Genomic DNA, 26,323 nt, shown 5'->3' with positions numbered 1-26,323 from the left:
TGTGGGGGGGGGGGGGGGGCGGAGAAATGCAGGAGAGGAGCAGTGTATACAGTGACTGTCGGTGCCGGTTTTTAAATGTAATAGATACAAGAAACAAAGATTCCTTTTAGTTTCTTTCCCGAGATAAAAGAAACAAAGTTTCCTTAGTTTCTTTCCTGAAATAAAAGAAACAAAGTTTCCTTCGTTTCTTTCCTGAGATAAAAGAAACAACGTTTCCTTTTAGATTCTTTTCCAAGATGAAAGAAACAAGAAACAAAGATAAAAAAAAAGTTTCCTTTTAGTTTCTTTCCATAGATACAAAAAACAATGTTTCTTTTTAGTTTCTTTCTCAAGATAAAAGAAACTTTTCCTTTTAGATTCTTTCCCGAGATAAAAAAAAACAAGGTTTCCTTTTAGTTTCTTTCCTGAGATAAAAAAAACAAGGTTTCCTTTTTAGTTTCTTCCCCGAGATAAAAGAAACAAAGTTTCCTTTTCATTTCTTTCCCGAGATAAATGAAACAAAGTTTCCTTTTCGTTTCTTTCCCGAGATAAAAGAAACAAAGTTTCCTTTTAGATTCTTTTCCGAGATAAAAGAAACAAAGTTTCCTTTTAGTTTCTTTCCATAGATACAAGAAACAAATGTTTCCTTTTCGATTCTTTCCCGAAATAAAAGAAACAAAGTTTCCCTTTAGTTTCTTTCCTGAGATAAAAGAACAAGGTTTCCTTTTTAGTTTCTTTCCCGAGATAAAAGAACAAGGTTTCCTTTTTAGTTTCTTTCCCGAGATAAAAGAAACAAAGTTTCCTTTTAGTTTCTTTCCCGAGATAAAAGAAACAAAGTTTCCTTTAGCTCCGGGGAAAGTGACAGCTAATTCTGTGAGCTATAGTGAAGAAAAAAAAAAGCTGGCAATTGCATTTAAAAATCAGCACCGACCTATAGTGACAGCCGGTGAGGGAGCCTCTCTGTATACACTGCTCCCTCACTGTATACACTGCTCCTCTCCTGCCCCCTCCTTGCACACACTGCCCTCCATCCCCTCCCACCCTACAAAGGGACCTGTCACTCATATGCTATCACGTAAGGGATTAAAATCATAAGTTAAAAAAAAATCTATATATATATACATGAAAGTAGAAAAAAATAAATAAATAAAAAATTGGAGCCTCCCCACCCCCACATATGCAGACATTTCGGTTTTGGTTCAGTTTTCGGCCACTTGCATTCTGCATTTTCAAGTATCGGTTTCGACACCAGAATTTTCTTATTTCGGTGCACCACTAGTTTCAGACGCTAGTCCAAACCCTCCCAAGAGAAATGGCATGAGCAATATCGACTGGTGTCATGTGCATCTGAATTTAAGTGACACCAAAGCTTCAGGTTTTTTTTGCACAGAGCAGCTCTAATCCTTTTCAGGTCCCCGCTGGTGCTCCTGGCTCCTCCCCCTCAAGCAGTGCCCCCTAGGGAAAGGCACTGCTCTATCCATACATAAGACACATAGAACCACAGATCGGCACTACCCCCCCCTTGCTGTTTCCTCATTGGCTCACTGGCTGTGATTGACAGCTGTCTCAGCCAATGAGAGTCCCCAGACAGCAGAGGCTGTGGAGAACATTGCTGGATCGGAAGGGGCTCAGGTAAGGATGGGGGGAGGGGCCCGCTGCACACAGAAAGTTTTTTTTACTTTCATACATAGAATACATGAAGGTACTGTAAAACAAAAAACAAAACCTTGAGCTTTTAGAACCACTTGGATGAGTGGATCGAAATTTGGATCCGTTCGTTATCTGAATGATCAAACGAATCTGAATTCATTTGTCCACGGGCGTGAACTACTACGGCATCAGGTGCTGTCCTCCAAATGAAACAAATGCATTCCTCAATTTCATTAGAACTTTTTTTTCGGACTCGTTGACCTTCGTTGCTGTGTCCATTTGGAGATTCGGAATACATCCGAATCTCCGGAAATGAAAGACAAAACGAAACGCACGTGTGTAGTAACAGGGAATGAAAAGGCCAATAGTGAAAGCTCAGTCCATAGGTGGTCACTTCTCGTAAAACTCTTGGTAAGGAGGTGCTGACGTGGACCATAAGGTAGATCACTGAGGAACCAGGTGGGGGGGGGGGGGGTCACCAAGGGGCAGCTGCCAGGAACACTGGAACCTACGATGAACTGGAAGTATGGTACTGGGAAGGCAGAGGTTGTCGACTGGGAAGGCCAACAGCAGACAAGGTGTAGGACAAAATCATGGCCAAGAGACGGGCCATGGTCTCCGGTAATGAAAGACAAAGTGAAACGCACGTGTCTAGTAACAGGGAATGAAAAGGCCAAAAGTGGCCTGGGTGCTGTAAGCTCAGTCCATAGGTGGCCACTTCTCGTAAAACTCTTGGTAAGGAGGTGCTGACATGGGCCACAAGGTAGATCACTGAGGAACCAGGTGGGGAGTGCCACCAAGGAGCAGCTGGCAGGAACACTGGAAGATCAACAGCGATCCGTGTCGTTCAGTCCACCGCACAGTTTTAGTCTAGGAAGGACACTTTCTGAGATTAGATGGCTGACACATTTCGAGGGGGAATCCCCTCTTCCTCAGAGCCAACTCCTTGGGTTGTGCAGTGGATCAGGTGACACGGTTTGATATGAATGAGCTCTTGTTGTTTGTGAGTAGACGTCTGTCTTCTCATTCAATTAAAAGGATCTATGAAGGTAATGTGCAAGGCCCTCCTTTGGCCCATCCATGAAAATGTCAAGACAAAATAAATAATTATACAATACATTCGAGTTTTCTTTGACTTCAGGCGCATGAAATTCACTTTCGGTTCTCTGTGTGTTAATTATTCCGAAATAAACAAGAAGTTCTACACGTTTCAATCTCCTGACTCCATTTTTTTCCATGACCATATTTCTAAGATGATTGATGACTGGAATGTGCTCAGTTCATAGAGAATTATCCATCAAATTCATTAGTTAGAGAGTCTAGATCAGGGTTTCTCAACTAGGGTTCCCGCAGATGTTGCTTAGGGATTCCTTAAGCAACGATAAATTTCTGACTCAGATAAATTTCTACTGACACCAATGATCTTTTTAGCTATCTATAAGGGAGTCATTTTTCCCAATGACACGAGTGTGAGGAGCATTCTTCCCAATGACACAAGTGTGAGGAGCATTCTTCCCAATGACACAAGTGTGAGGAGCATTCTTCCCCAAGACACAAGTGTGAGGAGCATTCTTCCCAATGACACAAGTGTGAGAAGCATTCTTCCCAATTAAACAAGTGTGAGAAGCATTCTTCCCAATTAAACAAGTGTGAGGAGCATTCTTCCCAATTAAACAAGTGTGAGGAGCATTGTACCCAATGACACAAGTGTGAGGAGCATTCTTTTCAATGACACAAGTGTGAGGAGCATTCTTCCCAATGACAAAACATGTGAAGAGCATTCTTCCCAATGACACAAATGTGAGGAGCATTCTTCCCAATGACAAAAGTGTGAAGAGCATTCTTCCCAATGACACAAGTGTGAGGAGCATTCTTCCCAATGACAAAAGTGTGAAGAGCATTCTTCCCAATGACACAAGTGTGAGGAGCATTCTTTTCAATGACACAAGTGTGAGGAGAATTCTTCCCAATTACACAAGTGTGAGGAGCATTCTTCCCAATGACACAAGTGTGAAGAGCATTCTTCATAATGACACAAGTGTGAGGAGCATTTTTTTCAATGACACAAGTGTGAGGAACATTCTTCCCAATGACACAAGTGTGAGGAGCATTCTTCCCAATGACCTCAAGTATGAGGAGCATTCTTCCCACTGACCATCACACTATTGTATCATGAGTTTTAGACACAGTCATTTTTTGCAGGGGTTCCCTGAGACCGGAAAGTTATTTCAGGGGTTCCTCTGTGTTGAAAAGGTTGAGAAAGGCTGGTCTAGATGGTCCAGTTCTACACCTGTGCCAGGATACATGGAACCATTACAAATACCACATAGAATATTCCGAGCACTGCCATCTTGGTTATCTTCCTTATGGTCACATTGGTAGGCTTCACAATTTCAGTCATTGGGAAGAAAGTCCTTCATAGTGGGGTAAATTGGAAGCATGTCTCCTTACATTGGTGGTACCTGGTAATAATTTCCCTTACAATGGCGGTAAATGGGAAAAATGTGATTTGTAGTCAATGGAAAAAAGTCTCTTACATTTGTAGTCATTGGCTATAAAGTCCTTCATATTGTTTGTAAATGAGAAGAATGTCCCCTTACATTGCTGGTATGTGGGAATATGTTCCCTTACAATGGCAGTAAAAGGGAAGAATGTCCCTTCAATTGGTACTCAGAGTAAAGAAGTCCTTTACATTGGTGGTCAGTGGGAAAATTGTCTTCCATATTGGTGCTAATTGGGAAGACTGTCCCTTACATTGGTGGTAAATGGGGAAAATGTCCCTTTGATTAGTACTCAGAGGAGAGAAGTCCCTTACATTGGTGGTCATTGGGAAGAAAGTCCTTCATAGTGGGGTAAATGGGAAGCATGTCTTCTTACATTGGTGGTACCTGGTAATAATTTCTCTTACAATGGCGGTAAATGGGAAAAATTTGATTTGTAGTCAATGGAAAAAAGTCCCTTACATTGGTAGTTATTGGCTAGAACGTCCTTCATATTGTTTGTAAATGAGAAGAATGTCCCCTTACATTGGTAGTATGTGGGAATATTTTCCCTTACAATGGCAGTAAAAGGGAAGAATTCCCCTTCGATTGGTACTCAGAGTAAAGAGGTCCTTTACATTGGTGGTCATTAGGAAGAAAGTCCTTCATAGTGGGGTCAATTGGAACCATGTCTCCTTACATTGGTGGTACCTGGTAATAATTTCCCTTACAATGGCGGTAAATGGGGAAAATTTGATTTATAGTCAATGGAAAAAAGTCCCTTACATTGGTAGTCATTGGCTAGAAAGTCCTTCATATTGTTTGTAAATGAGAAGAATGTCCCCTTACATTGGTGGTATGTTGGGGTGATTTCCTCAATTTTTTGAAAAGGTGTTACAGAGAGAAAATAGATACCTAACACGTCGCGCTTTAAAACTGCACACGCGTCAAACTACAGGGAATATTTTCCCTTACAATGGCATTAAAAGGGAAGAATGTCCCTTTGATTTATAGGCAATGGAAAGAAGTCCCTTACATTGGTGGTCATTGGGAAGAAAGTCCTTCATATGGGGGGGGGGGGGGGCAATGGGAAGCATGTCTCCTTACATTGGTGGTATGTTGGGGTGATTTCCTCAATTTTTTGAAAAGGTGTTACAGAGAGAAAATAGATACCTAACACGTCGCGCTTTAAAACTGCACACGTGTCAAACTACAGAACTTAAAAATCTCCATAAGTAATATTTTAAACATTTTCACAGGTTACCAGTTTGGAGTTACAGAGGAGATCTCACGCTAGAATTATTGTTCGTGCTCTAACGATCGCGGCGATACCTCACATGTGTGCTGCCAACATGCTATGCATGCGCAATTTACATATACATTTGCTTCTGCGCTTGAGCACGGCAGGATGGGGGCACTTAAAAATGTTTTTTCTTTTTAATTTTTACCATCCCTTTTTATTTTTTTTTTTTTTATCACTTTTATTACTATTACAATGTTTTATAGCAAAAAGTCAAAAATATTGGGGTTTTTTTGTTTAAAAAATTGGCCTAAATTTATGATGAAATTTGTTTTTTATTCATTTTATTTTTACTGGACATGTTTTATAGCAAAAAAGTAAAAAATATTGGGGTTTTTAAAAAAAAATAGCCTAAATTTATGACGAAATTTGTTTTTTCATTTTTTTTTAACAGGACATGTTTTATAGCAAAAAGTAAAACAATTATTTTTTTTTTTATAAAAATTGGCCTAAATTTATGACTAAATTTGTTTTCTATTCATTTTTTTTTTACTGGACATGTTTTAAAGCAAAAAGTCAAAAATATTTTATTTTTATTTTTTTTATAAAAATTGGTCTAAATTTATGACTAAATTTGTTTTCTATTCATTTTTTTTTTACTGGACATGTTTTATAGCAAAAAGTCAAAAATATATATATATATATATTTTTTTTTTCTAAATTGGCCTAAATTTATGACTAAATTTGTTTTCTATTCATTTTTTTTTACTGGACATGTTTTATAACAAAAAAGTCAAAAATATTGTTTTTTTTTAAAATTGGCCTTAGTTTATGAATACATTTGTTTTCTATTAATTTTTTTTGTACTGCACATGTTTTATAGCAAAAAGTCAAAAATATTGTTTTTTGTTTTTTTTTTTTTTAAAAATTGGCCTAAATTTATGACGAAATTTGTTTTTTTTTCTACTTTTTTTTTACTGGACATGTTTTATAGCAAAAAGTAAAAAATATTAGGTTTTTTTAAAAAAATGGGCCTAAATTTATCACAAAATTTGTTTTTTATTATTTTTTTACTGGACGTTTTATAGTAAAAAGTCAAAAATATTGTTTTTTTTTCAAAATTGTTGGACTTTTTTACCCTCGAAAGAAAGCTTCATTTGTGGGAAACAAAGGACGTAAATTGAATTTGGGTGCGGCGTTGCACGACCGTGCAATTGTCAGAGAAAGTAACCCAGCTCCATAACGCAAAGAATGGCCTGATCAGGAAGGGGGAAATCCTCTGGAGGGGGAGGGGTTAAATTCTCCACATGAAGAGCATGGAAAGCAAAGGAGGAGGTGATGTTGGGTAAAGACAGGAAGTGATGCCTGGGACAGGAAGTGATGCCAAGGACAGACAGGAAGTGATTTCAGGTACACACAGGAAGTTATGACGGGCAGGAAGTGATGACAGGTACACAAGCAGTGATGTTGAGTACAGACAGGAAGTAATGTTGGGTACAGACAGGAAATGATCTCGGGTACAGACAGGTAGTGATGTTGAGTACAGACAGGAGGTGATCTCAGGTACAGACAGGAAGTGATCTCAGGTACAGACAGGAAGTGATGTGGGGTGAAGACAGGAAGTTCCTGATGAGAGGCGACTTATTAGGTAAAAGCCAGGAGGAATTATCGGATAACGAGGTAGATAAGGTCATTTATTTTTTTTCTCTTTTTTTCCTTCTTTTTATGTTTTTTTTTTTTTTAATGTATCCAACTGTTTTCTTAATCTCCCTCAATCCCAGCAGCCCTCTCCTCTGCCATGCGGGACTCTTTGCCCTCCATAGGACCCTGCTTACAGCACTGGGCTCCCGCTGCTTCCCTCCTAGGGCTGCACCTCCCGGTCGCTAACCACACTTCACTGGAGTACACTGTGCTAACCCCCCCAGCCCGCAGCACAGGAGGTCACTTCTCCACATCCTTGGTCAACAGATCTCCTGGGTCCCCGGACACTCTTCTTGAACCCCACGAGGGTCTTCTACTGTTTCCCATGTGGTGGGTTGGACTGAACGTGACCAGAAGCCACCCTGGGCCAGGCATTCAGAGGTCCTCTAGCACTATAGCAACAGCCAATCAGGGAACAGTCTAAACTCCTCTACCCTTGCAGCTATCAAAGAAGGGAAGATGGTTGAACTGGATGGACTTTTGTCATTTTTCAGCCAGAGTATGTAAAAAAAAAAAGTCCTTGATGTTGTTGGTTTTGGGTTTCATAAGGACCAAAACCAGTACTATACTTGGCATGGATGCCCCTAGACCTATTTGGTGGAGTTGGCTGTCATGGTGACATCCATGGGTACAGTACAAGCATTGTCCAGTGACACTTATAGGACGGAGCTCACAATGTAGACATTCCCGGCCATTGTCATGTCTACATGTCCTCCATCATACATGGTCAGTACTTCTTAGTAAATATGGATTCTCTCCAATCTTATATTTATCAGGTAATACTTCTCTTGAAAGCCCAACTTGAGATTTGAATTCCACTCCCATCCTGTTCTTGTTGTTGGTCACCTGAACAGAAAGTGAACACAAGGATCTCTACAAGGACGTCATGATGGACAATCAGCTGCCCCTCACATCACCGGGTAAGAGGAGACTTTATTGTAAAGGAGAGAGCAGTACGGAGAGTCCACCTAGATCCCCCATCATCTGATAAACACATAGAAACAATGGATTCAGTCAGTGTGTGTGTTTCCTACAGATGGATCCAGTCATGGGAACCCACCAGAGAGATGTCCCTGTCCTCTGTATTCCCGGGATTCCACAATGGAAGGTCACTCCATCCCTCACCATCATCAGGTAGATGGATCCAGTAATGGGAACCCACCAGAGAGATGTCCCCATCCTCTGTATTCCCGGGATTCCACAATGAAAGGTCACACCATCCCTCACCATCATCAGGTAGGTGGGACTGAGCATGAAGACCTAAAAATGTATCCTGAGCTATAAGATGACATTCTTCTTTATTCTACCATCTTTGGGGTTCAGGATGAATAACTGAAAGACATCAAAGCTAAAAATGAAAGAGGAAGAACACATGTTTGTTAGTGGAGATCAGCAGCCGATGGGTGGTCCTTTATATTCCAAGGGTTCTACAAAGGAAAGTCACAACATCGCTCACCGTGTCCAGGTAGAGGGGCAACAGAGATGAAAAATCATTCTAAAAACTATCGGACAACATTCTTATACAGTATGTAATATTTTATTATTGGCAGTCAATTTTTCCAGATATGTAATTTTTATCATTTTCAGGATCAGGAACAAGACATAAAAGTCGTTAAAGTTGAAATTAAAGAGGAAGAAGAAGAAGAGAGGTTGGTGAGTGGAGATCAGCAGTCTATAGAGGAGGGGGAGATGACTGTGAAAAGTAAACAGGAGGAATCTTCTCTTTATATCAGCACAAGTAAGTAATAAACACTAAATGCAGAAAAAAGTAAATTTTCATTTTTCTTTGAGTATAAAAATGTATTTGAATAATTATCAGGTAGAGATAATGTAAACCATGTGAAAGGCTGATCTCCATCCCTCAATATAACGTCACGTTCCCAACAAATGAGGAGGAGATACTGGACACCATATGAAAGATCCATCTCCATTCCTCAATATAACGTCATGTTCCCAACAAATGAGGAGGAGACACTGGACACCATATGAAAGGTCCATCTCCATTCCTCAATATAACATCATGTTCCCAACAAATGAGGAGATACTGCACACCATATGAAAGGTCCATCTCCATTCCTCAATATAACGTCATGTTCCCGACAAATGAGGAGATACTGCACACCATATGAAAGGTCCATCTCCATTCCTCAATATAATGTCATGTTCCCAACAAATGAGGAGGAGATACTGTACACCATATGAAAGGTCCATCTCCATTCCTCAATATAGTGTCATGTTCCAGACAAATGAGGAGGAGATACTGTACACCATATGAAAGGTCCATCTCCATTCCTCAATATAATGTCATGTTCTCAACAAATGAGGAGATACTGGGCACCATATGGAAGGTCCATCTCCATTCCTCATATTTTCTGTTCTGATTGCCCCAATTACATGCCGGAGCTCTGAGATACTGTAGAGCGTTAGAACAACATGCTGTATATGACTTCTGAAGGAAGAATTCTTCTAACATGGAAACGTTGATTTCCAACAGGTGGACTCTATGTCTGGGATAGATTATCTTCGGAATATAAAGCAGATGAAGATGCCACCACACAATGTCCTCCAGGAGAAAATTCCGATACACAAATGCATCAGAGACCTCAACACTTGGAGAGACCAATGGATCCCTCTAAATCTGAGGAATCTTCCGATAGATCACATATTATTACTCCAGATATACATCTGGGATCTCACAGTACAGATACTTCAACAGATCCATCTAATCTCAAGGGATCTTCCATGAACGATGAAGGAGATCACACTGGAGAAGGCTCATTGTCATGTACGGTGTCTGGGAAATCTTTTGAAGAAACCAGAGAGCCTCCTATACACCAGAAAAATCACAAGAATGCATGTCTGTTCTCATGTGTAGTGTGCGGGAAATGTTTTAATCAGAAAGGTAACTTTCTCAATCACCAGAAAATTCACACAGGTGAGTGTCCTTTCTCATGTTCAGAGTGCGGGAAATCTTTCATTCAGAAAGGAAGCCTCCTTATACACCAGAGAATTCACACGGGTGAATGTCCTTTCGCATGTCCTGAGTGCGAGAAATGCTTCAGTTTGAAAGCGCAGCTTGTTTTACACCTGAAATATCACAGGGATGAGCGTCCGTTCTCATGTGAAGAGTGCGGGAAATGTTTCAAAGAAAAAGGTAAACACCAGAAAACCCACACGGGTGACCGTCCATTTACATGTTCAGATTGCGGGAAATGTTTCCTTCAGAAAGCAAGCCTAGTTTTACATCAGAAAACTCACACCGGGGAGCGTCCTTATTCGTGTTCAGAGTGCGGTAAAAGTTACATTCGGAAAGAAGGGCTTATTATTCATCAGAGAATCCACACAGGGGAACGCCCGTACTCATGTTCAGATTGTGGGAAATGTTTCAAGGAGAAAGGATGCCTTGTTCAACACCAGAGAAGTCATACAGGTGAGCGTCCCTATTCATGTTCGGAGTGCGGGAAATCTTTCTCCCTTCAGAAAAGCCTTAACATACACCAGAGAGTCCACACGGGCGAGCGGCCTTTTTCATGTACAGAGTGTGGGAAATGTTTCTCTCAGAAACATATACTTGCTGAACACCAGAGACTTAACACAGGAGAAGGTCCTTATTCATGTTCGGTGTGTGGGAAAGTTTTTGCTACAAAATGTGCGCTTGCTGAACACTGGAGAATTCACATGGCCTAACAGCCTTTGTATTGAGATGGATAACTGTGCCTTGCAAAAGTCTTCACACCCCTTGAAATTTTCCCACATTTTGTCACATGACAACCAAAACCGTCAATGTATATTACTGGGATTTGATGTGATAGATCCACACAAAGTGGCACATAATTGTGAAGTGGAAGGAAAATGAGAAATGGTTTCCAACATTTGTAACCAATAAATCTTTGAAAAGTGTGGCAGCATTTGTATTCAGCCCCCTTTACTCTGATACCCCTAACTAAAATCTAGTGGAACCAATTGCCTTCAGAAGTCACCTAATTAGTAAATAGAGTCATCCTGTGTGGCATGTGATTTCAGTATAAATCCAGCTGTTCTGTGAAGCCCTCAGTCTCTGCATCAGATTTGCCCAGTTTCACGCAAAATTTCACGTTGGCTCTTTGTCCTAACTCGCTGTCCATGATAAAACAGCAGATGGGGTAACGCACGTGGTCAGAATAACACCAGTTACTGAGCTCCCGATGTACACGGGGTGAAGTCTTTTGGCACACTGACTTAGGAATGTTGGTGTTCCCTGTGACCATGCGTGCTGCCATCTGTTGGCACGTTGAAAAAAAACGACTCAAAACTTTATAATACCACGTCGTAGATCTAGGTCTATGGGAAGTATAGCAGTGCGGTCCTCTAAACATAAAGTGCTGACTCGGGGGGCCCACATGGACCGCACCATGGAAATAATCTGTGCTATTTCATGGCCGATGTACGTCATTGTTCTTCTTTTTATTTCTCAAAATTTCTTGACCCAAAGGGTAATCGGGCGGACTGACCATTTGGATACTCGGGCACTGCCCAAGGGCCTGGGGTCAGTAGGGGGCCCCATGAGATGCCCCTGGTACCTTTTTCATAGGCTTTTTTGAGTTTGGGCAAGGACACAGGGGCCCCATGATTCCCTATTGGCTTCCATTGGACCAGCCCTTGCGTAATGCTTATGAAATTTGAGTTTTCTTTGACTTCCGCTGTGCAAGATTTTATTTAGATGTATTGTGTGTTAATCACTTCATCTGCAAAAAAAATAACAAATAAAGCTCTACACTTGACAACATTCTGTTCTGGGTCTTCTTTGAAAATGAACATCCTGCCGAGACGATCGATGATTGGAAGGATTCACAGAGATTATCCCTTGGTGTCTTGTCATTGGAACGGAGAGTGCAGAAGGTCCAGTTCCTTGCGTGAATCAGATAATATATCGATGGAGACAGTACAAATGGCGCATAGAACGTTCCCGTCATTGCCATTTTGGTTGTGCTCCTCATGGTCACAGTGATCAGTTCCATAATTTCACAGTCATTATCTTCATCTATGATAGAAGGGACATACCCATCATGTCAGTACATGTGGTATGTAGAGGAGGACCCCCCATACATTGGCGGGTAAGTGGAGATTAGTTTCATAGTTGGTGAGTGAAGAAGTGCCTCCTGACATTTTAGTCAACATGAAGAATGTCCTTTACATTGGTGGTCAGTGGGAAGAATGTCCCTTACATTGGGGGTCAGTGGGAAGAATGTCCCTTACATTGGTGGTCAGTGAGAAGAATGTCCCTTACATTGGGGGTCAGTTAGAAGAATGTCCCTTACATTAGGGGGCAGTGGGAAGAATGTCCCTTACATTGGTGGTCAGTGGGAAGAATGTCCCCTACATTGGTGATCAGTGGGAAGAATGTTCCTTAGATTGGTGATCAGTGGGAAGAATGTCCCTTACGTTGGAGATCAGTGGGAAGACTGCCCCTTACATTGGGGATCAGTGGGAAGAATGTCCCTTACATTGGAGGTCAGTGGGAAGAATGTCCCTTAAATTGGAGGTCAGTGGGAAGAATGTCCCTTACATTGGGGGTCAGTGGGAAGAATGTCCCTTACATTGGTGGTCAGTGGGAAGAATGTCCCTTACATTGGTGATCAGTGAGAAGAATGTCCCTTACATTGGAGGTCAGTGGGAAGAATGTCCCTTACATTGATGGTCAGTGGGAAGAATGTCCCTTACATTGGAGGTCAGTGGGAAGAATGTTCCTTACATTGGTGATTGGTGGGAAGATTGCCGCATACATTGGGGTTCAGTGGGAAGAATGTCCCTTACATTGATGGTCAGTGGGAGAAATGTGCTTTTTATTGGTGAAAAATGACACCTTACATGGACAGTCAGAATGAAGAATATCCCTTACATGGGTAGTCAGTTGGAAAAAATGTCCCCTTACTTTGGTAGTCAGTGGGAAGAATGTCCCTTACATTGGTGATCAGTAAGAAGAATGTCCCTTACATTGGTGGTTAGTGGGAAGAATGTCCCTTACATTGGTGGTCAGTGGGAAGAATGCCCCTTACATTGGTGGTCATTGGTAAGAATGTCCCTTACAATGTGTCCCTTACATTGGTAGTCAGTGTGAAGAATGTCCCTTACATTGGTGATCAGTGGGAAGAATGTCCCTTACATTGAGGATCAGTGGGAAGAATGTCCCTTACATTGGTGGTCAGTGGGAAGAATGTCCCTTACATTGGTGATCAGTGAGAAGACTGTCCCTTACATTGGTGATCAGTGGGAAGAATGTCCCTTACATTGGTGGTCATTGGGAAGAATGCTCCTTACATTGGGGGTCAGTGGGAAGAATGTCCCTTAAATTGGGGGTCAGTGGGAAGACTGTCCCTTACATTGGTGGTTAGTGTGAAGAACCTCCCTAACATTGCATTCATCAAAAAGCAGAAGCATAATAAATCACTTAAAATATTCCAAGCAACAAAAAAGCAGGATATCATAAACCTCAATTAGGCCAGAGTCTGCTAATGGTTGTCGTAAAAAGATCTCGAGCAAGTCTGGTTTTGACCTGATCTTGAATTCACAACACACGGTTTCACTAATGTATAAGAAAATAACAACCAGTTAAACACCAAATGTGGCTATGTTATAAGGTGTGAGGGTGGACAGGACACATGACATCTGAGGAGAATATGCGTAAGATCCATATCACATTTGGTGTCTATCAAATCATAATTAACCATCAAATCTATGAAGGAGAGCCAGTGATACTGATTCCAAATTGGATTTTTTCAGCATTTTTCTTGCACCAAATTATATGCACATGGACCTCCTGGTTTGCACTTGCAGTCTTGCTGCTCTTTTTTTCCCACTTCAGGGCATTGAAGTCTTCTCACACAAACTCAGTACATTCACCTAGAAGCCCCTTTGCTATGCTAGCTCCTACCTGTCTCCTACTTGGAGCTCTCTTGACTCTTGGGCATGGATCTCTGTCCACCGAGGTGGAGCCCTGAACCATAGTGACGACTAAAAGCCTTGCACATACCTTCCTAATTAGTGTACTGGTTGTTCCCAAAAATCTGGACTTAGGAATGGAGACTTCATTCTTACCAAGTCTCTACAAAGTCTCTGGACGCCAGGTCCCAAACCATGTCTTATTCACCACTGAGGAAATTAAAAAACCTCACACACCCTGGAGCCCCTCCACCTGTCTGGGTGAGAACCTTGAGGGCCACCAAACCTTTCCGATACATTGGCAGGGCAGGGCACTGTCACAATATGTATACATTGGTAAACCCAGGGCTTTTTTCCTCAGAGAATGACTGCAGGAACTCCCCCCTTCCGAATCACCTCTTGTCTTTGCCCCCTACCCAACTCCAAGCACCGTTCCTTGGTTCAACTCCCTACCCAACTCAGAGCACCGTTCCTTGGTTCAACTCCTCGCCCAGTTCCGAGCACCATTCCTTGGTTCAACTCCCTGCCCAACTCCGAGGACCGTTCCTTGTTTCAACTCGCCACCCAACTCCGAGCACCATTCCTTGGTTCAACTCGCTACCCAACTCCGAGCACCGTTCCTTGGTTCAACTCGCTACTCAACTCCGAGCACCGTTCCTTGGTTCAACTCCCTACTCAGCTCCGAGCACCGTTGCTTGGTTCAACTCGCTACCCAACTTCAAGCACCATTCCTTGGTTCAACTCCCTACCCAACTCTGAGCACCGTTCCTTGGTTCAACTCCCTACCCAACTCCGAGCACCGTTCCTTGGTTCAACTCCCTACCCAACTCCGAGCACCGTTTCTTGGTTCACCTCCCTACCCAACTCCGAGCACCGTTCCTTGGTTCAACTCCCTACCCAACTCCGAGCACCGTTCCTTGGTTCAACTCCCTACCCAACTCCGAGCACCGTTCCTTGGTTCAACTCCCTACCCAACTCCGAGCACCGTTCCTTGGTTCAACTCCCTACCCAACTCCGAGCACCGTTCCTTGGTTCAACTCTCTACCCAACTTCAAGCACCGTTCCTTGGTTCAACTTCCTACCCAACTCCAAGCACCGTTCCTTTGTTCACCTCCCTACCCAACTCCGAGCACCATTTCTTGGTTCACCTCCCTACCCAACTCCCAGCACCGTTCCTTGGTTCAACTCGCTACCCAACTCCGAGCACCGTTCCTTGGTTCAACTCCCTACTCAGCTCCGAGCACCGTTCCTTGGTTCACCTCCTCGCCCAGTTCGAGCACCGTTCCTTGGTTCAACTCCCTACTCAGCTCCGAGCACTGTTTCTTGGTTCAGCTTGCTACCCAACTCCGAGCACCGTTCCTTGGTTCAACTCGCTACCCAACTGCGTGCACCTTTCCTTGGTTCAACTCCCTACTCAGCTCCAAGCACCGTTGCTTGGTTCAACTTGCTACCCAACTTCAAGCACCGTTCCTTGGTTCAACTCCCTACCCAACTCCGAGCACCGTTTCTTGGTTCACCTCCCTACCCAACTCCGAGCACCGTTCCTTGGTTCAACTCCCTACCCAACTCCGAGCACCATTCCTTGGTTCACCTCCCTACCCAACTCCAAGCACCGTTCCTTGGTTCAACACCCAACCCACCTTTCAGTACCACTACATTTATAGGATATAGACCCAAGTATCATTTAGTGGTGCTAAGTAATTTGTATGGAATTTGGTAATGATAGCAAGAAAAGCTGTAAAATAGATTCCCTGCAGCCAGCGACAATAGACCCCCCGGCAACAATAGATCTTCCCACCAACAATGGACCCCCACAACAAAATACCCCTCCAACAACAATAGATCCCTCCCAGCAACAATTCACCACTCAGCAACATAAGGCCCACCCCCAGCAATAACAGATCCCCCACCAGCAACAGTAGACCTCCAGCAACATAAGTCCCATCCCTAGCAATAACAGATCCCTCACCAGCAACAGTAGACCTTCCCAGCAACAGTACATCCCTCCCAGCAACAATTGACCACTCAGCAACATAAGGCCCACCCCCAGCAATAACAGATCCCCCACCAGCAACAGTAGACCTCCAGCAACATAAGTCCCATCCCTAGCAATAACAGATCCCTCACCAGCAACAGTAGACCTTCCCAGCAACAGTACATCCCTCCCAGCAACAATTGACCACTCAGCAACATAAGACCCACCCCCAGCAATAACAGATCCCTCACCAGCAACAGTAGACCTCCCCAGAAACAATAGAACCCCCCCCCCCGTAAAAAAAAAAGATCTCCAGCAACAATATTTCCCTCAGCAGCCAGCATCAATAGACCTGGAGGTGCCAGAACTGCATTCCCCCGCGTTCCCACTGAAAAAAGCCCTGGATCAGCCATACATTTATGACCACTGATAGGTTAACTGAATGGCATTGATTGTCTTGTTACAATGGCATCTAGAAGTTGGTGGGCTATATTAGGCAATGGGTGAACATGTTGTCCCTGAAGCTGACGTGTTAAAAGCAGAATAAAATGGACATCACAGTTGCTTGTATATGGGGCTGTGTACTTGCAGACCAGTCAGGGTGTCCATGCTGACCCGTGTCAACAGCCAAGTAAGCCTACAATGGGCACGTGAGCATCAGAACTGGACCTCGGAGCCATGGAGGAAGGTGGCCTGGTCAGCTGAAGCACATTTTGGGTGGGTGTACGTCACCTGGAGAAGAGATGGCACCAGAGTGCACTATGGTAAGAAGGCCAGGCAGCAGTGGCCGTGTGATGCTTTGGGTAATGCGCTGCTGGGAAACCTTGGTTCCTCCATTCATGTAGACATTACTTGACATGTCCCACCTATCTAAACATTGATGGTGACCAAGCCCACCGCTTCATGGAAATAGCATTCCTTGATGTCAGTGGCCTCTTTCAGCAGCATCATGTGACTTACACCCTGCAAAAATGGTTCAAGAATGGTTTGAGGAACACGGGGTTGATTTACTAAAACCAGTGAGTGCAAAATCTGGTGCAGTTGTGCATGGTAGCCAATAAGCTTCTAACTTCAGCTTGTTAACACAAAAAAGTATTTTGCGCTAGTAAAAAATTATCTCCATAAATCAAATGTGTAAATGGTGCAAAAAAATATATATATGAAAAAAATGTTCACACTTTTTAACACAAAAAACGTGCACCAAAAAGATAAATGAAGTGACAATACCACCACCAAAATAAAACTCACCAGAGCTAAAAAAAATTTTTTAAACCATATATTGCTCTGGGAACAGTAGTATTAATAATACTGATAAGTCATTCATAGATGTATCTTCAAGGAATAGTATTCTGCAGAGCCCAGATCCACATAGACCAATTTCAGATGGAGCCAATTACTTTCAAATCAATTATCATCAAGGAAATCCACTTCTCAAGAAAGCCACCTTCAAACGAGGTGGCTCCGCCCTTGATCGATGTGACGTCATTACGTTCCCTATGAGCTACTGCGCATGTGCCGAGTAGCTGGGTCTGTTTTGCTGTGATTGCTGTTGATGCTGGTGTCAGCTGGGACACCTTTTGAGTTAAGTACAATGAGTACTAAATAAAGATGTTGTTTTAATAATACTGCACCATGAAGCTCTTCTGTTTCTTCCGAGTGTCTGGCATTTCCCTCTTTGGATACGATTAAGGGTGGCTTTCTTGAGAAGTGGATTTCCTTGATGATAATTGATTTGAAAGTAATTGGCTCCATCTGAAATTGGTCTATGTGGATCTGGGCTCTGCAGAATACTTTTCCTTGAAGATACATCTATGAATGACTTATCAGTATTATTAATACTACTGTTCCCAGAGCAATATATGGTTTAAAAATTTTTTTTTAGCTCTGGTGAGTTTTATTTTGGTGGTGGTATTGTCACTTTATTTATCTTTTTGGTGCACATTTTTTGTGTTAAAAAGTGTGAACATTTTTTTCATATATATATTTTTTTGCACCATTTACACATTTGATTTATGGAGATAATTTTTTACTAGCGCAAAATACTTTTTTGTGTTACTTACTGCACTTTATTGATTTATGGTGATTTTTTGCAGCTGGTATATTATAATAAGTGATTTATAGATATATATAGATTTTTTACTTTTTCCATAGGCGCCATTATATATATTTTTTCTAACTTCAGCTTGTTAACCAAAAAATATGGAAGCCGATTGGTTTCAATGCAGAGCTGCACCAGATTTTGCACTCCCCAGTTTTGGAAAATCAACCCAATGGGTTTGAGCTGTTGACTTGGCCTCCAAATTCTCCCAATCTCAATCCAATCGAGCATCTGTGGAATGTGCAGAAAAAACAAGTCCAATCCATGGAGACCCAAATTCCCAATGTACGGGACTTAAAGGATCTGCTACTGACGGCTTGGTGCCAGATACCACAGCGTACCTTCAAGCAGGGGCGGACTGACAATTCATGGGGCCCCCGGCAATAGGGATCATGGGGCCCAAACTCAAAAAAGCCTATGAAAAAGGTAACTGGCATCTCATGGGGCCTCCTACTGACCATGGGCCCTCGGGCAGTGCCCGAGTTTCCAAATGGTCAGTCCGCCCCTGCCTTCAAGTGATGTCCGACGAGGCAGCAGGGCTGTTTTGGCAGCAAAAAGGAGGTCTACTCAATATTAGGCGGGTGATCACAAAGTAATGGCTAATCGGTGTACATACTGTATATATCAAAATTTAAATTGATATTTTTGATACTTTAATTACTGATATTTTACTTTGATGTATAAAATATGCAAAGAGATTGAAGATTTCACCGTGATGCAGGTTTTCATATCCAAAAGGATAACGTAGGCAGCAGTATTTATATTCTCCACAAGATGGAGATCTCAAGAGCATGGAACAAGAAGGAAGTGAGGTAGGGTGAAGACAGGAAGTTCCAGATAAAAAGTGACTTGTTAGGAAATATGTTTGGAGACACTTCCGGATCTCAAGGTAAATGAGGTAATATCATGCTATTTTAATTTTTGGCCATTTAAAGGTCGAACTATAGAGCCATTTATCCAACCGTCCATCCAGAGCCTCTGGTTTATAGAACGGATACGTCCTAAATATAGAACCATTTATCCAACCGTCCATCCAGAGCCTCTGGTTTATAGACCGGATACGTCCTAAATATAGAGCCATTTATCCAACCGTCCATCCAGAGCCTCTGGTTTATAGACCGGATACATCCTAAATATAGAACCATTTATCCAACCATCCATCCAGAACCTCTGGTTTATAGACCGGATACGTCCTAAATATAGAGCCATTTATCCAACCGTCCATCCAGAGCCTCTGGTTTATAGACCGGATACATCCTAAATATAGAACCATTTATCCAACCGTCCATCCAGAACCTCTGGTTTATAGACCGGATACATCCTAAATATAGAACCATTTATCCAACCATCCATCCAGAACCTCTGGTTTATAGACCGGATACGTCCTAAATATAGAGCCATTTATCCAACCGTCCATCCAGAGCCTCTGGTTTATAGACCGGATACGTCCTAAATATAGAACCATTTATCCATCTTTTACTCCAGAGCTAGTCCAGTGATACTAATAGGAGAGGCCCCACAGTATAGTCATTCTATGTACCTCAGTCGGGCTTATTTTCCCCCTTGTTTTGTTTGACAATCATCCCCTGGACAGGAAGTTACTTTATCCAAGGGATGTGTCTGGATGGTGACTGTATCATTGTGTATGTCAGGTTCCTATAAGGTGTCAGGGTGTCACTGTCTATTTCTCCATGGAGGAGTGGGAGTATTTAGAAGGACACAAGGACCTCTACAAGGACGTCATGATGGACAATCAGCCGCCCCTCACATCACCGGGTAAGAGGAGACTTTATTGTAAAGGAGAGAGCAGTACGGAGGGTCCACCTAGATCCCCCATCATCTGATAAACACATAGAAACAATGGATTCAGTCAGTGTGTGTGTTTTCTACAGATGGATCCAGTCATGGGAACCCACCAAAGAGATGTCCCCGTCCTCTGTATTCCCGGGATTCCACACAGGAAGGTCACACCATCCCTCACCATCATCAGGTAGATGGATCCAGTCATGGGAACCCACCAGAGAGATGTCCCTGTCCTCTGTATTCCCGGGATTCCACACAGGAAGGTCACACCATCCCTCATCATCATCAGGTAGATGGATCCAGTAATGGGAACCCACCAGAGAGATGTCCCCGTCCTCTGTATTCCTGGGATTCCACACAGGAAGATCACACCATCCCTCACCATCATCAGGTAGGTGGGACTGATAAACTGGAACTAAATAAACTCTATGATATGAGATGACATTCTTTTATATAATCTCTTTATTTTACGAATGTTTTCTATCATCTTTGGGGTTTAGGGTGAAGAACTGAAAGACATCAAAGTTAAAATTAAATTAGAAGAACAGATGTTTGTTAGTGGAGATCAGCAGCCTATGGAGGGTAGTTCTTTATATTCCCGGGATTCCACACAGGAAGATCACAGCATCCCTCACCATCATCAGGTAGGTAGGACTGAGCTACAGAACTAAAGGAAAAATTAATTCTGTTATCACATTCTTACATATAATCTTTTCTAATGGCAGTTACTTTTTTCTAGATGTTTCATTCTATCATTTTTGGGTTTAGAATGAAGAACTAAAAGACATCAAAGCTGAGATTAAAGTGGAAGAAGAAGAGACGTTGGTGGGTGGAGATCAGCAGTCTGTGGAGGAGGGGGAGATGGTTATGAAAAGTAAACCGGAGGAACCTTCTCTACATATGGACACAAGTAAGTCACAAACACGAAATGCAGAAACAATTTTATATTTTTTCTTTCAATTCTAGTACTATTTAAATAATTACAGGTGGAGATAATCTTAATGGTGTGAAAGGTCCATCTTCATTCCTCAATATAACGTCATGTTCCCAACAAATGAGGAGGAGATACTGGACACCATATGAAAGGTCCATCTCCATTCCTCAATATAACGTCATGTTCCCAACAAATGAGGAGGAGATACTGGACACCATATGAAAGGTCCATCTTTGTATCCTTTGTCTGGTTTGTATTCATATTCTCTGTTCTGATTGCCCCAATTCCATGCCGGAGCTCTGAGATACTGTAGAGCGTTAGACCAACATCCTGTATATGACTTCTGAAGGAAGAATTCCTCTAACATGGAAACGTTGATTTCCAACAGGTGGACTCTATGTCTGGAATAACGGATCTTCAGAATATAAAGCAGATGAAGATGCCACCACACAATGTCCTCCAGGAGAAAATCCCGATACACAAATAATACACCAGAGACCTCATCACTCGCAGAGACCAATGGATTCCTCTGATCCTGAGGGATCTTCCCATAACCCACAAACTATTACTGCTGACACCAATCTGGGATCTCACCATCCAGATACACCAACAGATCCATCTCATCTCAAGGGATCTTCTGTAAGCCATGAAGGAGATCACACAGCAGAGCAATCCTTGTCATGTATGGTATCTGGAGAATCTTTCAAAGAATCAAGAGAGCCTCTTACACATCAGAGAAGCGAACGACCTTTCTCATGTTCAGAGTGCGGGAAATGTTTTGTTCGTAAAGATAACTTTCTTAATCACCAGAGAATTCACCAAGGAGACCGTCCCTATTCATGTTCAGATTGTGGAAAGTGTTTCACTTGCAAAAGCAACCTTCTTAACCACCTGAGAATTCACACAGGCGAGCGTCCATATTCATGTTCAGAGTGCGGGAAATGTTTTAATCAGAAAGTAGACCTTGCTACTCACCAGAGAAGTCACACGGGTGAGCGTCCTTTCTCATGTTCAGAGTGCGGGAAATGTTTCCGTGACAAAAGAAACCTTCTTAAACATCAGAAAATTCACACAGGAGAGCGTCCCTATTCATGTTCAGAGTGCGGGAAATGTTTTTTTCAGAAAGTGGAACTTGTTAATCACCAGAAAATTCATACTGGTGAGCGTCCTTTCTCATGTTCAGAGTGTGGTAAAGGTTTCATCCATAAAGGAAACTTTCTTAAACACCAGAAAACTCACACAGGTGAGCGTCCTTATTCATGTTTAGAGTGCGGGAAAAGTTTCATTCAGAAAAGTAGTCTTGTCTTTCACCAGAGAGTCCACACGGGTGAGCGCCCTTATTCATGTTTAGAGTGCGGAAAAGCCTTTACTCAAAAAAGACATCTTGTTATCCACCAGCGAATTCACAAGAGTGAGCGTCCTTTCTCATGTTCAGAGTGTGGGAAATGTTTCAATCAGAAAGGAAGCTTTCTTAATCACCAGAGACTTCACACGGGTAACCTTCCTTTTTCATGTTCAGAGTGCGGGAAATGCTTCAGTCAGAAAGGAAACTTTCTTAGTCACCAAAGATGTCACACGGGTGAGCGTCCTTTTTCATGTTCAGAGTGCGGAAAATGTTTTCGTCATAAAGGTAACTTCCTCAGTCACCAGAGATGTCACACAGGTGAGCGTCCTTTCTCATGTTCAGAGTGCGGGAAACATTTCAGTGAAAAGGGAAACCTTCTTATACACCAGAGATTTCACACGGGTGAACACCCCTATTCGTGTTCAGAGTGCGGGAAATCCTTCACTAAAAAAGCAGAACTGGTTATTCACCAACGAATCCACACAGGCGAGCGTCCTTATTCTTGCGCCGAGTGCGGGAAATGTTTCATTCGGAAAGGAAGGCTCCTTCTACACCAGAGAATTCACACAGGTGAGCGTCCCTTTTCATGCTCAGAGTGCGGGAAATGTTTCAAAGACAAAGGATACCTTCTTCTACACCAGAGAATTCACACGGGCGAGCGTCCATATTCATGCTCAGAGTGCGGGAAAGGTTTCACTCGGAAGGATAAACTTGTGACACACCAGAGGATTCACACGGGGGAGCGCCCTTATTCGTGTTCGGTGTGCGGGAAAAGTTTCACCCAAAAACGTTCACTTACTGGACACAAGAGGATTCACACAGACTGAAAACCTTTCTGTTCTGACTGACACGTGGGGAGCGCAGATAAAGTCGCCACCAAAGAAATTCTACCTCCTTGATATTTAGGACGTCAAAAAACATTTTTGTTATGGAAAACCACTTATTCCAGAATATTTACAAAGCCTAATATTCTTTTCATGTTCAAATTTGCTTGTTTTGGTGAAAGTTTAATTTTTATTTATTTTGTTTTCTGTAAAAGCATTGGACAAGCCCATGTGTCATTATTATTAACCACTTCCCGCCCTCATGACGTCATAGGGTCCTCAGCCATCTCTATGACCCTGGGAAGCCGGAAGCGATGTCATGACGTCACATCCGGCACTGGCGGATGTAAGCACTGCCATTTCTTTTTGCTGGAAAGCTTGAAATTATTATTTATTATTATTATTATTTTTTTTTTTAATTGCATGCTTTCCAGCATAGAAGAGGGATGTGGGGGTCTTACAGACCACAGATGTCTCCATAAATAGGGATGCTTACATTTATTATCAATGGAATCCGGCTCCGTTCACACCTATGCAGTTTGGCTTTTTATTCATTTTTCTACACGCATTTTTGACGCATTTTTACCGCGTTTGTTTAGCTTTTTTATTTATTTATTTATTTTTTTTACAGTGGAATTTTTTTTGTTGCAGGGCAGAATAATAAAATGCAAAACACGGTGAAAACGCACTACCATGCAATTCAGCAGCTTCTCCATTGTAACCCTTCGCCTTCCGGAGGATTCTCCCCCCCTCCTGACCAGGTTTTTTTTTTTTTTTGCATTACGGCGCTGCGTTATTTTAACTGACAATTGCGCGGTCATGCAACGCCGCGCCCAAATTAAATTTACGTCCTTTTTTTTTTCTCACGAATTGAGCTTCCTTTCAGTGGTCTTTAATTGCCTGCGTGTGTTTTTTTTTTTTTTTTCATTTTTTGCGCTATAACAAAAAAAGACTGACAATTTTGAGAGAAAAAACAATATTTTTGACTTTTTGCAGTCATGCAACGCCGCGCCCAAGTGAAATTTGCGTCCTTTTTTTTTCTCACGAATTGAGCTTCCTTTCGGTGGTATTTAGTCGCCTCTGCATTTTTTTTTTTAATAAGCTGTTAAAGTGTATTTTTTTTTTTTTCAAAACAATTGTGTTGGGAAAATTGTTGAGCAAATACTATATAATGTAAAAAATTTCAGCGACCGCAATTTTATTCTCTAGGGTCTCTGCTAGCGAAAAAAAAAAGTGTGGGTGGGGGTTGTGAGTAATTTTTTTTTTAGCAGATAAATGGTGATTTTTACACGTAGGACGTAAATGCCAGAATTGAACAGCTTGGGAAGTGATTTCATTTGATCTTTAATATTTCATCTACTTCCTTTTTTTTTTTTCTATGTTTCTATCATTCTCCTCCTTTTTTCTTCCTTAGTATCTTCTCTCATTTTGATGAATTTTGGGATGTGGTGCCGCTGAGCTCCCCTCCGCATTCAATCATTCTTGTTCTCTGAATTTGATCTTTCTTTTTCTTCAGCTATGCGAGATTGAAAGAAATGATTTGATTGTGTGTTAATCTCTCGTTCTGCTTTTCTAAAATAAAGAAAGTAAAAGCTCTACACTTTACAGTATTCTGTCCCTTTTTTTAATTTATTTATTCCAAATTATTTATTTCACATACTTATATGGTGCCGTTAGTTTATGCAGCACTTTACATATATATTGTATGTTCCCATCAGTCCCCGCCCCCGAGGAATGTACAGTCTAAGGTCCCTAGCTCACATTCATACATACACATAGTAGGGCCAATGTAGACAGGAGACAATTTACCTATCATCTTTGGAGTGTGGGAGGAAGCTAGAGTACCTGCAGGAAACCCACGCAGGCACAGGGAGAACATGCAAACTTCAGGCAGGTGGTGCTGTGGTTGGGATTTGAACTTACGTAACTTTAGGTTGGTGATCACTGGGCAGATGTTCTCCTACATTGGTAGCCAGTTGGAAAATTGTTGCCTTACATTGGTGGTCAGTGGGAAGAATGTCCCTTACATTGGGGGTCAGTGGGAAGAATGTCCCTTACATTGGGGGTCAGTGGGAAGAATGTCCCTTACATTGGGGGTCAGTGGGAAGAATGTCCCTTACATTGGTGGTCAGTGGGAAGAATGTCCCTTACATTGGTGGTCAGTGGGAAGAATGTCCCTTACATTGGGGGTCAGTGGGAAGAATGTCCCTTACATTGGTGGTCAGTGGGAAGAATGCCCCTTACATTGGTGATCAGTGGGAAGAATGTCCCTTACATTGGAGATCAGTGGGAAGAATGTCCGTTACATTGGCGATCAGTGGGAAGAATGTCCCTTACATTGGGGGTCAGTGGGAAGAATGTCCCTTACATTGCATTCAACAAAAAGCAGAGGCATCATAAATCCCATTCAAATATTCCAGGGTACAGTAAAGCAGGATGCTGCAAACCAGATAAGTCACTATCTCGGCTTAGCTCATGTTCATAGATGTACACCTACGTCTACCATTGGTCATTAGAATCCTATTTGTTATCGTTACTCAACAACTGTGCTACTTGACTACAAAAACCTCACATTTTATATGGAAAGTGTTCTATCACTGTGCTAGCTGCTTTTTGAAGGATATTAAACAATAGTACTCTATTACTTAATTGAAATAATAGGAATTCCAACATAGAATGTTATCTCGGCACACTAAATTAAAGCCAAAGAGAAACAAATGTGTTTCAGAACTATATTAATACTTTAAATATCATGTATCTCTCTCTCTCTCTCTATATATATATTGCCAATAGTATTGGGCTGCCGGCCTTTCCACGCACATGACCTTTAATGGCCCCCAGTCTTGGTCCGTAGGGTTCAATATTGAGTTGGCCCCGCCCTTTCAGCTATAACAGCTTCAACTCTTCTGGGAAGGCCGTCCACAAGGTTTAGGAGGATGTCTATGGGAAGGTTGGACCATTCTTCCAGAAGCACATTTGTCAGGTCAGGCACTGATGTCGGGGGAGGAGGCCTGGCTCACAGTCTCCGCTCTAATTCATCCCAAAGGTGTTCTATGGGGTTGAGGTCAGGACTCTGTGCAGGCCAGTCAAGTTCCTCCACCCCAAACTGGCTCCTCCATGTCTTTATGGACTTTATGTGCAGTCATGTTGGAACAGGAAGGAGCCATCCCCAAACTCTTCTCACAAAGTTGGGAGCATGAAATTGTCCAAAATGTGAGTTCCCTTTACTGGAACTAGGGGGCCAAGCCCAACCCCTAAAAAACAACCCCACAGCATAAACCCCCCTCCACCAAACTTTACACTTGGCACAATGCAGTCAGGCAAGTACCGTTCTCCTGGCCACCGCCAAACCCAGACACGTCCATCGGATTGCCAG

General features: G+C 42.3%; 2 protein-coding genes across 2 annotated transcripts; both read left to right on the top strand.

The window, feature by feature from the left end:
- Window positions 1–8,147: 8,147 nt before the first annotated feature.
- On the top strand, window positions 8,148–11,815 carry LOC149453350 (uncharacterized). Its single transcript, XM_089688478.1, has 4 exons — window positions 8,148–8,286; window positions 8,374–8,515; window positions 8,638–8,788; window positions 9,545–11,815. The coding sequence occupies exons 2-4, from the start codon at window positions 8,405–8,407 to the stop codon at window positions 10,735–10,737; spliced, it is 1,455 nt and encodes a 484-aa protein (XP_089544604.1). The 5' UTR covers window positions 8,148–8,286; window positions 8,374–8,404; the 3' UTR covers window positions 10,738–11,815.
- Window positions 11,816–19,914: 8,099 nt separating this feature from the next.
- LOC149453349 (uncharacterized) lies at window positions 19,915–24,547 on the top strand. The gene is made up of 4 exons (XM_089688368.1): window positions 19,915–20,235; window positions 20,345–20,488; window positions 20,613–20,754; window positions 21,167–24,547. Exons 2-4 carry the CDS (start codon window positions 20,393–20,395, stop codon window positions 22,948–22,950), a joined length of 2,022 nt encoding a protein of 673 aa, XP_089544494.1. The 5' UTR covers window positions 19,915–20,235; window positions 20,345–20,392; the 3' UTR covers window positions 22,951–24,547.
- Window positions 24,548–26,323: the final 1,776 nt, after the last annotated feature.

The sequence above is a fragment of the Staurois parvus genome, unplaced genomic scaffold, assembly GCF_062004578.1.
Source record: "Staurois parvus isolate SC_StPar_1 unplaced genomic scaffold, SC_StPar_1.0 ptg000449l, whole genome shotgun sequence".
Taxonomy (NCBI): Eukaryota; Metazoa; Chordata; class Amphibia; order Anura; family Ranidae; genus Staurois; species Staurois parvus.
Note: the sequence above shows the minus strand (reverse complement) of the source record. Positions and strands in the feature narration are given on the sequence as shown.